General features: G+C 42.8%; 1 protein-coding gene across 2 annotated transcripts in view; it reads left to right on the forward strand.

The window, feature by feature from the left end:
• ARID5B (AT-rich interaction domain 5B) overlaps window positions 1-7,172 on the forward strand; it is a 192,567-nt gene extending 185,395 nt beyond the window's left edge. For both annotated transcript variants that reach the window (XM_061405084.1, XM_061405085.1), the window contains one exon: window positions 1,147-7,172. In XM_061405084.1, coding sequence (XP_061261068.1) covers window positions 1,147-3,291 — 2,145 coding nt within the window. In that variant the 3' untranslated portion in view covers window positions 3,292-7,172. The remainder of the gene's footprint in view (window positions 1-1,146) is intronic.
• Window positions 7,173-17,534: the final 10,362 nt, after the last annotated feature.

The following is a 17,534-nucleotide window of genomic DNA, read 5'->3' on the forward strand; positions in this document are numbered from 1 at the left end:
AGAAATCTCTATGAAATGGGTATGATTCCTTAAAACTTTTGTTCCTATGCATCCCTCCACCAGCATCCTCAGTCTTGCCCCAAAATGCTAAAGGAAAGAAGTGTCCACCACTTAACAACAAAGAAGAAAAACATTCATGAATAAGATGGAGGGAGAGAAAAAACACCAGCTTGATACAACTGTTTTGTGACTGTTCTCCCCCCCACACATGTCAGGGCAGAATAACAGAAGTTTTGAAAAAACTTGCCAGTCAGCTGGGTCCCAGATGGAAAGTTAAGGTGACCTTCTAAGGTCAAAGTTTGCAGAGCTACACAATGCAATGAATGGGTCGAATTGTGCCCACAACTTCTGTCAACGGGGACACATAAAGAGCATCCATCTCATTGACTACAGTGTATTTCAATGAACAAAAAAGCTGTATTTGTGGTGGCACTCACTGCTTGAATTCTGACAACTTCATTTTCAGCTTTAATGGACATGGAGTTTGCTGCAGCCTAGAAGGACTGAGTCCTTCTATCCCTTGGGTAGACGGGCTGATTTTGCATCTGTATAATTTTTCAGTATTTTAGTCTTACCTGCATGTCATCTGGCTCTGGGTATAAAATAAACACTTAAGCATCACTAATTTTATGCACCATAAAATTTAACACATTAGGACGATACTTGGTCTCCTAAAGAAAAACAAGCGATTATAGTAAGTTTGTCGCTTGTTGACATGGGGTTGGATTTTGAAAGATGCTTAAAAAAAAAAATCTTTCTCCAAAGTGTCATAAAGCACAACATGTAATTTAAAACCCATTTGGATAATTGACTGATTTGACAAGAAGACAACCTCAGAATTAAACTGTATATTAGAATCAAGAAGGAGTGATATGATTGTACACCAGCAGTATGTAACACTGTGCTGTTTTGATAGGTCTCTCTTAAGGGACTGAAGTGAATATGCATATTTCTCCTAATGCTTTCTGTAATTTAGATTTCTTTGTTTAGAGCCATGATTGGGGAGTAATAAAGCTTTACAGAAACTCGATAAGCTGACTGACAAGCCTGTTTTCAGAAATCTGCTGTGTGTAACATTTTATTTCATAGCATAAAGTGTCAATGCATTTGGCTTCCTTCTGACCATCTTTTGCAATATCTTACCAGGTTTCGTCAGAGCAAGAGAAGGAACAAGAGACTGTAAACCAGAAAAGCATCACTGAGCCTCTCCCAATAGCAGACACAAAGAAAAAATTGGAAGGGTACCAGGATTTTGCAGCAAGGCCCTTGGTGTCCCAAGCAGACCCAGAAAAGGACAGTGAAACAGATCAAGGGGCCAACAGTGAGAAGGTGGCAGAGGAGGCAGGAGAGAAGGGGCCTGCCCCTCCACTGGCGAGTGCCCCTCTGGCCCCGACTCCCAGCACTGGCAAACAGTCCCTTACCTCTCCCAGTGCTCTCGTGGACTCAAAAGAACCCAAGCCCTGCTGTTTTACAGAGAGCCCTGAAAATGAGCTCCAAGAAGCATCCTTCCCTGGCTTCTCCACCACACAGCCCCCACTGGCAAACCAGAGTGAGGTGGAGGATGACAAGCTCCCTGCGATGGCGGATTACATTGCCAATTGCACCGTGAAGGTGGACCAGCTGGGCAGTGACGACATCCACAATGCACTCAAGCAGACCCCGAAGGTCCTTGTGGTCCAGTCGTTTGACATGTTCAAAGACAAAGACTTGACTGGGCCCATGAATGAGAACCATGGACTTAATTACACCCCGCTGCTTTACTCAAGGGGGAACCCAGGCATCATGTCCCCGCTGGCCAAGAAAAAACTTTTGTCCCAGGTCAGCGGAGCCAGCCTCTCCAGCAGCTACCCTTATGGCTCCCCACCCCCTTTGATCAGCAAAAAGAAAGTGATTGCGAGGGAGGACCGGTGCTCGAGTTTGTCCCAGGCCCATCATGGCCAAAGCACTGACCACATGGCAGTCAACCGGCCATCGGTGATCCAGCACGTCCAGAGTTTCCGTAGCAAGCCCTCAGAGGAGAGGAAGGGCATCAGTGACATTTTTAAGCATGACAAACTAAGTCGATCGGAGCCCCACCGCTTCAGCTTCTCCAAGCATCACCTTAGCCCCCTGGCCGACTCCTATGTCCTAAAGCAAGAAATACAGGAGGGCAAGGAGAAACTGTTAGAGAAAAGGGCGCTTCCCCACTCCCACATGCCTAGCTTCCTGGCCGATTTCTACTCCTCTCCCCACCTCCACAGCCTCTATAGGCACACCGAACACCATCTGCACAGTGAACAGACATCCAAGTACCCCTGCAGGGACATGTACAGGGAAACAGAAAACAGTTCTTTTCCTTCCCACAAACACCAAGAGAAGCTCCACGTGAATTATCTGGCGTCTCTACATCTGCAAGACAAAAAGTCGGCTGCAGTGGAAGCCCCCACAGATGATCAGCCAACGGATCTGAGCCTTCCCAAGAACCCCCACAAACCCACCGGCAAGGCCCTGGGCCTGGCCCACTCAGCGCCTGGACCCCAGGAGAGCAAGGGCACCTCCCAGTTCCAGGTCATAAATAGCCAGAGTCGAGACTGTCACCCTAAGGCCTGTCGGGTATCGCCTATGACCATGTCAGCCCCTAAAAAATACCCTGAAGCGCTTTCCAGGTCGGGAAAGCCTCACCCTGTGAGACTGGAGAATTTCAGGAAGATGGACAGCATGGTCCACCCCATCCTCCACCGGAAAATGAGTCCTCAGAACATTGGCGCAGCGCGGCCCATCAAGCGCAGCCTGGAGGATTTGGACCTTGTAATCGCTGGGAAAAAGGCCCGGGCCGTGTCTCCTCTGGACCCCGCCAAGGAGGTCTCTGGGAAGGAGAAGGCCTCGGAGCAGGAGAGCGAAGGCAGCAAGGCCGCACACAGTGGGCACTCTGGGGGCACCTCGGAAGGCCACAAGCTGCCCCTCTCCTCCCCCATCTTCCCAGGTTTGTATTCCGGGAGCCTGTGTAGCTCGGGCCTCAACTCCAGGCTCCCGGCTGGGTACTCTCATTCTCTGCAGTACTTGAAAAACCAGGCTGTGCTCTCTCCACTCATGCAGCCCCTTGCTTTCCACTCGCTTGTGATGCAAAGAGGAATTTTTACATCGCCGACAAATTCTCAGCAGCTATACAGACACCTGGCTGCAGCCACACCCGTAGGAAGTTCATATGGGGACCTTTTGCACAACAGCATTTACCCTCTAGCTGCTATAAATCCTCAAGCCGCCTTCCCATCTTCTCAGCTGTCATCCGTACACCCCAGTACGAAACTGTAAGCCCGGCCCTGCCCAGCATCCCAAATGGCGACATGGTTAACAGTGCTTCGCTCCTGCGCCTGGGGTGATGGCTTGGAGAATTAGAAGTCAGTATTTCTTCTAATCTGGGGGTGAGATCAGTCCTGGCCTAAGGGGCCCGGAGGGGAAGTGAGCATACCTGGTATTTCTGGGATGACTCCGGCCTTGGCTGGTCAATCTTGACCCCTTCCGACACAGAGGCCCTCGCACCCTAGATGGTTCACTTTGCACGGGGGTCTTGTGAAGGGATTCACGTGTATCCAGAAGAACTTAGAGGACTCCATCTGAGTTCTGATGGTCAGGAAACAATCTGGGCAAAAAAGGGTAGACATTTCAGAGGACGGGGCAAGGAAGACTGGCAAACATGCCAAGGGATGCCCCCTCTTCATAAAACTCTCCAAGGTTCAATCAATGCAATGTATAGTAAAACTTCAATAGATCTTTCATTTTGACACTATTAAACAATCCAGAGAAGTAAACACTGTTAAACTGACTGTATATATTTGCTTCTTAAAACTACCCATATCACTGTTTGCTCACCTAATTTATATACAGGTAGTCCCTATTTTTCTCCCGGTTTCTTGTCCTTTTTTTCTTTTTTTTAATTAAACAGTATCGCTTTTATTTGCAGGTCGTTTATTTTGTTTTAAAGACTGACTGTCCCAGTTGTTGATGTGTGTTTGTAATTTTTCCACATCTTATTTTGAGCAGCTTTCGGTGGTAATGTTATTGTTTACAAATTGAAGCAACTGATTCTAGTGGAACAAATGAAAAAAGAAACCGTTGAGCACACGACAGTGCAAAGAACGTTCCTTTGCAAATCTGCAATTTAAGGATTTTGTTCCTCATAAATGGCATAGTTGAAAGAGCTTATACACTGCTTACTTACCCTGCCAAATGCTCTGCTTTGAAGTATTGGGTTATGTGAAAACATTGAGCATTGTACTTACCTTATCTAGGCTGTGAAACTGTCCTACATACCAGAGGAATCATAAAAACAAAAACCTCACTGGCAGCAAGCTGCTGAATAACAAGAGTCTAGAGGACATATTTGTGGGCTGCACAGATATTTTAGGAATTTCAGAAATTAGAACAGAAGCCAAAATGATTTACATTGGTGTTGGCAAAGATCCCTTTAAACAGTCTGGGAAAGGGGGTTGGGAAGAGGATGGAGCTTGACTATCCAGAAGAAAGTGAGCAGCGGGAGGCCCAGGTGCCAGCTACCTGCCCTGGGCCACAGTCTTTCCAGTAATAGGTTGTCACATTGCCTCATCAGGTGGGTTTCTTGCTATTCCCAAGAAGAACCTCACAGGCCACATCTTTGGGGGTAGCTGGCATACTGGATTACTCATTTCCCAAGCAAGCCATCCTCCTTGGGTTACGGGGTGTGAGATTCGTGTGTGTGCACACACAGTTTTTGTGCCATTTTTTAACCACCTGGCAATACAGTCCACTGAATGATGTTCTTTACTGTTGGAAAGAAATGGTTAAGCTGTTCACGCAGTCAAAAGATGTAAAGAATGTATACTGTCATTCTTGCCACTTTATCCTATAGGCTGACAAGATGTAACATCAAGGTGGATGCATTTTTCTAAGTGTGTTAAAAGTCTATCGACACAGAGAGTGGACTTTCCTTCCAGGTCGCAAGCCCCGCTAAAACTGCTTTGATGAACTCCCCAGCCAACCCTCCCCTGCCCCAAAACGACTGGTAGACATTAGAATCATAGTTATCCAAGTCTTTTACCTCTGAGATATTTAATTCTATGAAAATTGATGATAATTTTCAACTTCTAAATAGGTAACTCGACTGAAACATAATCAAAACTGGTAAACAATGAAACTGTGGCTCTTAAACCAAGCCATGCATGCCGTGCATTTGTATTGAAATGTCTCTATGATACGAAGCCAAATATTCAATGTAACATACTTAATATCCAAAGGTGGAAACAAAAGAATGTAGAGATCTAGTGTTAAGAGTTCCATTTGCTTCAATTAATTATTTACCTTCCTGTGGAATAATATATACATATATATATATATTTAATAGAACCATAGATAGACTAGTAGAATTTAGATTATAAATGTGTGAATGCAGATTATCCTGCTATTGCACAAGATAGAGTGGGGGAAAATAATCTCAATTGCAGCTGGCAAAATGCTGGCTGGAACATATATAAGAAAGTTGCACTAGACTGAATGGTCACAGAATCAGAGGACACGGAAGAAGGGGAAACGCCAGTGTTTCTGCGGCTGACACGGACTAGATCCTACATGGTGTCTATGAGTTTGTTTCTCAAAACCGGGGCGTGTGTAACCCCGTGGAGCGCACCTATCTGTTCTGAAGAGGGGGCATTTGTTTTCCCCACTGCAATGATTTCAGTCTGGTTTCATCATGTTGGAATTTGATCACACCATTTTCAAACAATGTTAACATAGTCCAGCTTTTGTTTTTCTCATCTCTTCCGAGAGGAGACTCACTGTTTCTGTCTGAGGAAGCTCATACCCTCGGCAAAACATCAGGACAAGTAGAGAGAGAGGAGGGTATACATTCCCAACAGAAGCAGTGTGTTATTTGTTTTAAAACTCTGAACAGAGATCTTGGAAATCTTTCAAAAAGACCGTTGAATTCTTCATTGGCCGAGAACTACATTTTAAAAAGTCTTAAATAGGGCTTTGTTTGCATTGTTTGAGCTCAAGGGGCCTTATTATTGAATGGCGTTGCACAAGCCTTTGTGCAATCAAACCATTGTTATTGGTAGTTCTGTAAAGGAAACTGTGGAATCTAATTGGCAGTGGAGTCATAAATCTATTTACTAAGTGCGGCTTCCAAGAAATGTTGCAATTCAAAATGCACTAAGACCGTGATTTACTGGAGATTTGGAGATTCTAAATAATACTTTTTAAAAACCTTTCCATGCAACTTCTGGTTTAGCTTTTGGCAACTCAACATTAAAGAAAAAAAAAAAAAAACCAGCCCAACCAAGTTTCAGAATTAAGTATTCTCCTAGTAAGTGATTGGAGCTTGTAATATTTGCCACAGGACTGACTTATTTATTTACTAGCTAGAGGCTCTTAAGTTCACTTGTTTATCAGGGCATATACAGAAGGGTTTGTTAAAACTCGACATTGACTTTACAACTTTCTGACCTGGTGCATGAATTCTCAAGTACTGTATTTCACTGTGTTGGTGTGTCTGATGGAAATTTCAAGGTGATCCCACAAAAATATTTTATGTAGTGTGCCTTCAAAGAGAACTTTTATTTCTCTTCACTTGTTGTCCCACAAAGTCACATTTGGTGGTGGTCAGCCAAGTCCCATCTGGTCTAGTTTTATCCTTGTCCCAATTTTTAAGAAAAATGGGAACAAGTTTGCCCTGGTGAGACCCACACCATTGCAATGATTATCTTGAGCACTTAAATTCCAGTGTTGGCTGTTGATGTATTTGATATTCTGCTTGTCTCCCCATGGTTGAAATATGTCTGAAGAATAGCAGCATAATCTCTTGGCTGTTTATACTTTTTTAAACTTTCCTGTGTTGTAAATATTGTATACTTTTGGTGATTCCAGCTATGTAACCTCTATGCTCTGTAAGGTGATTATTTGTATATAGCAACATGGCCCAGTGATATTATATAGGTTCCCAATGGAGAGGTTATTGAGTGACCTTTGCATTAGTTTAAACACTACCAGAAAAATGCTGAGCCAACTATAAACACTCAATTTTGTATGTTTTCCAAATTGTACTTATTACTGCTTTTGATACTGTATTACGTGCCAATAGTTTCCCAATCACATAGCAGGCAAGAGATATTTTGTACTTTTTGATCCACTGTAATATTTAATAAAAAATGTTACTATCTGTTTCCTTTTGGGTGTAATCTGTCAACTTCCTCCTGAGTGCCCTGTGGCCTCCACCAGAGTACTTTCCTTCAGGCTGTCTCCAAATAGAATAATAACGATGATGTCTGTTTGTGGAGAACCTACTGGGTGCCCAATTGGCATACAGTATCTTTACCCTTCACACCCTCCTGTAAATATGGTTCTGCCCATTTTACTGATGCAAAGACTGAAGCTTAGACTGATAAATCAACTTGCCCAAGATCATCTAGCTAACAAATTGGCAGAGCTGGGATATGAACTCAGGGCTCTTAAATCGACAGCTTCTTCTATATACCACACTTCTCTCCTGGCAAGTAACAAAAGCAACAATTTACTTACTTGGTCAACAAAGACTGATTCATGTCTCAACTTCCAGGCATATTTGTTAGGAGCTGGGATTACAATTTTGAGTAGAAGATAAACTATACCATCTCTGGAGCTTATAAGACTAATGGGAAAGAGAGTAATCAAATAGTCACCCACATAAATATAAAACCTCAAGCTGACTTAGTTCCAAGGGAGAGGAGTGTGATTACTTAACTGATACATGAAGGATGAGTATGAGTTGAGATGAGAGGGAATTAGGAGAAGAGTTCTCCAAGCACCAGGTACCACATGTCCAAAGGCCCAGAGGCAGGAACAAGGTAAACTTATTATAGGAATCAAAAAAGCCTGTGTGACAGAAGTAGAATAATAAGGAATGAAGTTGAGGTGAGGTTACAAAGTACAGCAGGGGTCAGCCAGATAGCTCCTTAGAGACCAGGTTGAGCATTTGGTCTTGATACTGAACAATAAGTTTACATGGAGAGGTGATACATTCAGATTTGTCTTTTTCAATGCCACTCTCTGGTACTGTGTGAACGCAGAGCAATCTAATCCAAGATGGTGGTCATTTCAATTGGGTTGGTAGAATGGGGGAAGGTTGGATACATTTCAGAGGTACTTGGAAGGAGGGAAGGACAGCCTTGATGATGGATTAAATGGAGCAACTGATGGATACTTGGGGTTGAAAAACCAGGAAAATGGCATTTTCTGATGTCTAGTGATGATGGACAAAGACTTCTCTCCTCTCACCCCCTGAGTCCTCTGCTGCCAAGCTTTCCCCTGGTTTTTCTCAGCTTATTATTAGTTGAAGTGCCAGATTGAAAAAGTTGCATGCTGTGTGCTCCCTTCTTAATGGGTCCCAGGGGACAGGGTGGACAGACTTTGGTGACGGTATTAGTTTACAACCTGTACCATCTCATCAAGGTGGACTTTGAACAGATAGGATAGACTAAACTGCTAACACGCATGATACCACAAGTCTAGGAGAAAAGCCAAGAATACATTTTTGATAAAAGATCTAGGACCCTTTCTTTTATCATGGTTGACTACCTGGAGGACCCTGCCCACCTCTCTTACACCAGCAGGACTTACAGCAGGACTCAGGGCCCTTATCCCTTTGTTAACCCAACCATGCCATACATAAAAAGAAGCCTCAGCCCCATGGTCTCCTCACTCTCATTCCAATTCATCTATATTTCACCATATTATATGAATTGTTAGGAGTATATCAAAAGAATGTTCTTCCATCTATGATACATTCAGCAACCTAAGCTCAGATACTTGAATCATATACAACAGGAAACATCATGATAAGTTACCTATTTTTACCAGGCCTGGCTAACACTGTTGGGAAGGAGGGTGCTTTTACTAAAGATGTCATTCATGGTGCAAAAATAATAAAACTGTTCAATGATTTTTTCTAGGAAAGTGGCCAAAGTTGACAAATGTTTTACGGCTGATAGTGACCAGGAAATAGGTCATTATTTACATCAACAAGTACATCAGTGGCAGGAGGTTGGAGTGGGGTGAGAGGTGACCGCTGGCCAGAAATAATGCAAAAAAAAAAGTATAGCTTTGAATGTTGAACTAGAGAGTAAACGACACCAACTTGGGTCCATGAATAGAGAATTCCTGAATTTTGGAATCTCCAGCTAATGCCTAATATAACATTCCAAAGCATTTGTTTAACCTGTTTAAACAAACAAACAATTTTAATCATTATAGCTATAACCATAGGCATTCCCAGCCTTATAAGGACAAGGTAATCCACTCCCTGAGGCATCCACACAAGAATAACTACTACTTTATTATTGTTGAAACTTTCTCTAGGGCATAGCTGTCCTATGGTACTTCTTAGGATGGCAGAAATATTCTATAGTTCAGAGCTTTCCAATACTATAACTACTAGCCAAAGTGGTTGAACTCTTGAAATGTGCCCAGTGTGATGGAGGAACTGCTTCTATAATTCTACTTTTATTCACTTAAATTTAAACAGCTACATGTGGCTAGTAGGTACTATAACAGCACAGCCCTAGAAAGTACAATTGGCCAGTGAGCATGTATTAATACAGACACAATTAGAGATGGGATAAAATCTGCAAATAAATTTTAATATAGACTTAAAGCAGGCAACACTATCTCTTCTGGGCAAAACTTTGTTAATCCATGGAGGGGGGTGACTATAGATTTAACACTATTTTTCACTCAGGATACACACATCACAAGCATCTAAGTACTTACTAAATGAACAAACAAATCATTGGGAGAGCATGTACCAATAAAACAGACAACCTAGAAGAAATGGACAAATTCTTAGGAAGGTTCAACCTTCTAACACCAAACCAGAAAGAACTAGAAAATGTGAACAGACCAATCACAAGTACTGAAATTGGAACAGTGATTATGGAGGGGAGACAGGATGGCAGAGTAGATAGTGGAGGCCATCTTCTCCCACAAAAACATTTAAAATACATCTACCAGTGCAACGATTCACACAAAACATCTACTGAAATTCAACAGAGGATCTCAGACTTTGGAAAGAACAAGAAAACCTCCATGTAACCTGGTGCAACAAATAAGAGAAAGAAGGAATCAGGACAGGATTGTTCTGCAGGGAGGGAGCTGTGAAGGAGGAAAGGGTCCCCGGGAAGTCTGCTCTTTGGTGGGGAGATCAGTTTGGACAGAGAGGAGCTTTGAGCCCAGGAGAAGAGTGCAGCAACCAGTCTGCAGAAGGCAAAACTGGACAACCTCCACAAAAGGCTGGCTTTGCCGCCCTGTGCTCCCCAGCCTCTACTCTTCAGGCCACTGGAGGTTGCCATTTTGGCCCTACCAAACAGCCTATAGGCTCCATTGCTGAAATGCCTTAGGCCAACCAGCCAGCATGATAGAAACACAGCCACACCCATCAGCAAACAGGGTGCCTAAAGCCACACTGTGAAAGGAAAGACATAACCATTTGAATGCAGAGTCCCAAAGAATAGCAAGGAGAGATAAAAAAGCCTTCCTAAGTGATCAATGCAAAGAAATAGAGGAAAACAATAGAATGGGAAAGACTAAAGATCTCTTCAAGAAAATTAGAGATACCAAGGGAACATTTCATGCAAAGATGCGCTCAATAAAGGACAGACATGGTATGGAACTAACAGAATCAGAAGATATTAAGAAAAGGTGGCAAGAATACACAGAAGAACTATACAAAAAAGATCTTCACGACCCAGATGATCAGGATGGTATGATCACTCACCTAGAGCCAGACATCCTGGAATGTGAAGTCAAGTGGGCCTTAGGAAGCATCACTGTGAAGAAAGTTAGTGGAGGTGAAGGAATTCCAACTGAGCTATTTCAAATCCTAAAAGATGATGCTGTGGAAGTGCTGCACTCAATATGCCAGAAATTTTGGAAAACTCAGCAGTGGCCATAGGACTGGAAAAGGTCAGATTTCATTCCAATCCCTAAGAAAGGCAATACCAAAGAATGCTCGAACTACCACACAATTGCACTCATCTCACATGCTAGCAAAGTAATTGGATAAGGCAATGGCACCCCACTCCAGTACTCTTGCCTGGAAAATCCCGTGGATGGAGGAGCCTGGTAGGCTGCAGTCCATGGGGTCGCTAAGGGTCGGACACAACTGAGCGACTTCACTTTCGCTTTTCACTTTCATGCATTGGAGAAGGAAATGGCAACCCACTCCAGTGTTCTTGCCTGGAGAATCCCAGGGACGGGGGAGCCTGGTGGGCTGCCATCTATGGGGTCACACAGAGTTGGACACGACTAAAGTGACTTAGCAGCGGCAGCAGCAGCAGCAAAGTAATGCTCAAAATTCTCCAAGCCAGGCTTCAACGGTATGTGAACCGTGAACTTCCAGATGTTCAATCTGGATTTAGAAAAGGCAGAGGAACCAGAGATCAAATTGCCAACATCCATTGGATCATCAAAAAAGCAAGAGAGTTCCAGAAAAACATCTGCTTAATTGACTATGCCAAAGCATTTGACTGTGTGGATCACAACAAACTGTGGAAAATTCTTAAAGAGATGGGAATACCAGACCACCTGACCTGCCTCTTGAGAAATCTGTATGCAGATCAGAAAGCAAGAGTTAGAACTGGACATGGAACAGCAGACTGGTTTGAAATTGGGAAAGGAGTATACCAAGGCTGTATACTGTTTGAAATTGGGAAAGGAGTATACCAAGGCTGTATACTGGTTTGAAATTGGGAAAGGAGTATACCAAGGCTGTATACTGTCACCCTGCTTATTTAACTCATATGCAGAGTGAATAATGAGAAACACTGGGCTGGATAAAGCACAAGCTGGAATCAAGATTTCTGGGAGAAATATCAATAACCTCAGATATGCAGATGACACGATGTTTATGGCAGAAAATGAAGAACTAAACAGCCTCTTGATGAAAGTGAAAGGAGAGAGTAAAAAAGTTGGCTTAAAGCTCAACATTCAGAAAACTAAGATCATGGCATCGGATCCCATCACTTCATGGCAAATAGATGGGGTAACAGTGGAAACAGTGACAAACTTTATTTTGGGGCTCTAAAATCACTGCAGATAGTGATTGCAGCCATGAAATTAAAAGATGCTTGCTCCTTGGGAGAAAAGCTATGACCAACTTAGACAGCATATTAAAAAGCAGAGACATTACTTTGCCAACAAAGGTCTGTCTAATCAAAGCTATGGTTTTTTGAGTAGTCACGTATGGATGTGAGTTGGACTATAAAGAAAGCTGAGTGCCGAAGAATTGATGCTTTTGAACTGTGGTGTTGGAGAAGACTCTTGAGAGTTCCTTGGACTGCAAAGAGATCCAACCAGTCCATCCTAAAGGAGATCAGTCCTGGATATTCATTGGAAGGATTGACGCTGAAGCTGAAGCTCCAATACTTTGGCCACTTGACGCAAAGAACCAACTCATTGGAAAAGACCCTGATGCTGGGAAAGATTGAAGGTGGGAGAAAAAGGGGACAACAGAGGATGAGATGGTTGGACGGCATCACCAACTCAATGGACAGGAGTTTGAGCAAGCTCCAGGAGTTGGTGGTGGACAGTGAGGCCTGGCCTGCTGCAGTCCATGGGGTTGCAAATGGTGGTATACGACCAGAGACTGAACTGAACTGAAAGCCACACTGAGCTCACAGCCACCTGTAAACACACCCTGCTCACCATAGGGACAAGACCTAGCTCCACCCACCAGTGGGCAGGTACAAGTGCCACTTTCCAGGAAGTCTGCACGAGTCTCAGGATCAACATGATCCAGCCAAGGGAATACACCAGAAGCAAGAGGAGTTATTACAATCCTCTAATCTGCAAGGAGATCCAACCAGTCCATTCTAAAGATCAGTCCGGGGTCTTCTTTGGAAGGAATGATGCTGAAGCTGAAACTCCAGTACTTTGGCCACCTCATGCGAAGAGTTGACTCATTGGAAAAGACTCTGATGCTGGGAGGGATTGGGGGCAGGAGGAGAAGGGGACGACAGAGGATGAGATGGCTGGATGGCATCACCGACTCGATGGACGTGAGTTTGAGTGAACTCCGGGAGTTGGTGATGGACAGGGAGGCCTGGCATGCTGCAATTCATGGGGTTGCAAGGAATCGGACATGACTGAGTGGCTGAACTGAATTGAACTGAGTCTGTAGAAAGAAGATGACACACACAGAAAGTTACACAGTGGTGAAATATATTCCAGATAAAGGAATAAGAGAAAAGCCCACAAGAGCAACTAAATGAATTGGAACCTACCTGAAAAAGAATTGAGAGTCATGATGGTAAAGATGATCCAACATATCAGAAAAAGAATGAAGGTACAGGGATTTCCCTGGTAGTCCAATGGTAAAGAATCTCCCTTGCAATGCAGAAGACGCCAGTTTGATTCCTGGTTGGAGAACCAACATCCCACATGCCACAGGGCATCTAAGCCTATGCACCACAACTACTGAGCCAGCAGCCGCAGCTCCTGGGATGGCATACTCTGAAACCTGGGTACCACAACTAGAAAGAAGTCCATGCTTCACAACCAAGAGCCCACAGGCCTCAACAAGAAATCCTGAATGCTGCAAATAAGACTCAATGGAGCCAAAATGAAATAAATAAGAGAGTAAAAGAAGAGAGGAAAGAAACTGAATCCTCCAGTTCAAGATAGTAGAGTAGAAGTATGTATGCTCACCTCCTCCTGTGAGAGCACCAAAATTGCACCTAGCTATTGAACAACAAATGACAGCAGGATGCTGGAACCCACCATAAAAAGATATCCCAAGTCCAAAGATAAAGAAGCCACAGCAAGATGGTAGGGGGGGGCACAATCATGATAAAATCAAATCCCACGCCTGCCAGGTGGGTGACCCACAGACTGGGAGAACAATAATACCAAAGAAGTTCTCACACTGTGGTGAAGGTTCTGAACCCCGTGTCAGGCTTCCCAGCCTAGGGATCCAACAAAGGGACTGGGAATCCCCAGGAATCTGGCTTTGAGGGCCAGCAGGATTTGATTATATGACTCCCAGAGGACTAGGGGAAACAGAGACTCCAGTCTTGGAGGGCACAAACAAAATTCTGTGCACACTAAGACCCAGAGGAGAGGAGCAGTGACCCCACAGGAGACTGAACCAAAAATACCTGCTAGTGTTGGAGGGCCTCCTCTGGAGGCGTTGGTTGGCAGGGACTCACCACAGGGATGGACAGGAGAACTGGAAGGTCCCCCTTGTAATAAATCTTCTGGGAGTTTGCCGTTAACCCTACCATAGAGACCATCAGAGAGAGCAGACAGAAGAAGCAAGAAGCACAGTTTCACAGCAGCTATAACAAAAACCGTATTACAGAAAGTTCAGTTCAGTTCAGTCACTCAGTCGTGTCCGTCTCTTTGCAACCCCATGAATCACAACATGCCAGGCCTCCCTGTCCATCACCAACTCCCAGAGTTCACTCAAACTCCTGTGCATTGAATCAGTGATGCCATCCAGCCATCTCATCCTCTGTCGTCCCCTTCTTTTCCTGCCCCCAATCCCTCCCAGCATCAGGGTCTTTTTCAATGAGTCAACTCTTCACATGAGGTGACCAAAGTATTGGAGTTTCAGCCTCAGCATCAGTCCTTCCAATGAACACCCAGGACTGGTCTCCTTTAGGATGGACTGGTTGGATCTCCTTGCAGTCCAAGGGACTCTCAAGAGTCTTCTCCAACACCACAGTTCAAAAGCATCAATTCTTTGGCACTCAGCTTTCTTCACAGTCCAACTGTACAGAAAGTTAATCACAATGATAAAGCAGAAAGTTATATCCCAGATGAAGGGACAAGATAAAGTCTCAGAAAAAAAACTAAATGGAGTGGAAATAGGCAACCTTCCAATAAATAATTCAGAATAATGATAGTGAAGATGATCCAGGATCTCAGGAAAACAATGGAGGCAAAAATTGAGAATATGCAAGAAAAGTTTACCAAAGATCTATAAGAATTAAAGAACAAATATACACTAGAAGGAATCAATAGCAGAATAGCTAAGGCAGAAGAATGGATAAATGACCTGAAGGAGAGAATGGTGGAAATCTCTGCCACAGAACAGTATATAGAAAAAAGAATGATAAGAAATGAAGACAGTTTAAGAGACCTCTGGGACAACATTAAACACATGAACATTTGAATTACATGGGTCCCAGAAGGAGAAGAGAGAGAAAGGACCTGAGAAAATATTTGAAGAGATACTAGCTGAAAACTTTCCGAATATGGGATAGGAAATAATCAAGTCCAGGAAGCACAGAGAGTTCCAGGAATGATAAACCCAAGGAGGAACACACCAAGACACATAGAAATCAAACTGACAAAAATTCAAGACAGAGTTAAAATATTAAAAGCAACAAGGGAAAAATGACAAATAGTACAAGGGAACTCCCATCAGGTTATCAGCTGATTTCTCAACAGAAACTCTACAAACCGGAAGAGAATGACATGATATATTTAAAGTGATGAAAGGGAAGAACCTACAACCAAGAATACTCTACCCAGCAAGACTCTCCTTCAGAACTGATGGAGAAATCAAAAGCTTTCCAGATAAGCAAAAATTAAGAGAACTCAGCACCACTAAACCAGCTTTACAACAAATGCTAAAGGAACTTCTCTAGGCAGAAAACACAAGAGAAGGAACAGACCTACAGAAAACAAACCCAAACAACTAAGAAAATGGTAATAAGATCATGTACTGTGCTCAGTGGCTTCAGTCGTATCTGACTCTATGCGACCTATGGACTGTAGCCTGCCGAGCTCCTCTGACCATGGGATTCTCCAGGTGAGAATAATGGAGTGGGAGCCCTCCTCCAGGGGATATTCCCAACCTAGGAATTGAACCCAAATCTCCAGCACATCCTGCATTGCTGGCAGGTTCTTTACCCACTGAGCCACCTGGGAAGCCCATTAGCATACTAACACCCCCTAAACCTTGTTTCCATTAGCTTATGATATCAGAATGTGGAGAAGCAAACCTACAGATCTGTCTCCTGACTATCTTCATAAGACATGTAACTGGTCTGTTATCAACTGCACACAGGCCTCCTGAATGCAAGGTTTCTCCAGCCCTGCAGAGCCCTTTAAACTGCTGCTGTAAGCAACATTTACAGTAAGCAAGGGCACCAGTATAAAGACAAATGCTAATCAAACAATGCCAGAGCAGCATTTCACATACTTCCATCAAGCATAGCATATGAAGTGAACAGAACCAGGAGAAATCAAGTCCTAGAGCAGGGCTGGTAGGCACCGCAAGCGGGCTGTGCAGTAGTGCCAAGCAGGAAGCCAAGAGATGCACTCCATATCACGTTTCTACCAAGAAATAGGACGAATGGGGTCTGACAGGAAAACATTCTATCCCTAAATAAAAACAGAGCATGGTTCTTGGACTCTGAATGCACATTTAAGGCATAAAAGAATTTCAATTCTCTGTTTTCATAAAGCAAAAATCTCAAGTCTTTTTGATTGAGTTTCACATTAACTGGCACTTTATTTGCTTAAAACCTAAACATTATCAGTTTCAGAAGAAATCCACTGTGATATATAGATCTCTTCATTTAAATTTCAGGGTTTCTTCTTCTGATCCTTGATAAAATTTTTTATCCAAGAAACAGGATATAGATATTTAAAAACATAAACCATTAGAGAATGAAATAGGAAATCAAGAAACACTGAAGTTTTGACAGCACCCCCCCCTTTTTTTTTTCAAGTTCCTTAAAGACTGTAGCAGAATAAAAGGATCACTGGCTCCAAGTCTCTTAGAGATAACAAGGGATGAAACTAAAACAAACAAAAAACCAAACCCACATCCCCAAATAATGTCAAGTAACCTTAATTCCTTACTCTGGTCCAAGGTTAAAAACATGAATAACTTTTAGTAGCAGTTCAGAATTCATCTTTATCTCCTACCTGCTCCATTAGTGGAACTTTAAAGTCATGATTTTTTTAGATATCTGTATTTTGGTATATGAAATACAAACTTGTATTAGATGACAGCTTTTTTTTTTTTTTTTCCCCAAATTCAGGTAGAGAAAGAAGCAATAACTTTTAATAAAACCTACATTTTTTTGATTACTGTTTTAGCAAAAAGCTTTTTTTCCCTTTCATTGAAAATAACATTTTATTCTTTTTTTTTTTTTTAAAGTAAAGCATTTTATGTTAAATTTACCATTTTTGTCTGTTGGTCTCCTCTTTGTCATGACCCCTTTTCCCCCTTGACTTTTCCCAATGAAAGCCATGTTAAATTAACCATTGGATTCACTGCTTCATCTTTTTATTTTTAATGGAGGGTATACCACAGTTTTAAAGCAGTAAGATTTGAGGTGAACACTATGGAATAGGATCACACATATCAATAATTATCTTAAATGTAAATGGATTAAATGTACTAATCAAAAGACAAAGACCAACTGGGTGGATGAAAACATGTGCAGGTATGCACTTCCACTTATCACATCACTCTGCTCAATTCCCCCAAATTGTATGTAATTATTTTATACTGTTAAGTTAATCATGTTTCCCAT

The sequence above is a fragment of the Bos javanicus genome, chromosome 28, assembly GCF_032452875.1.
Source record: "Bos javanicus breed banteng chromosome 28, ARS-OSU_banteng_1.0, whole genome shotgun sequence".
Taxonomy (NCBI): Eukaryota; Metazoa; Chordata; class Mammalia; order Artiodactyla; family Bovidae; genus Bos; species Bos javanicus.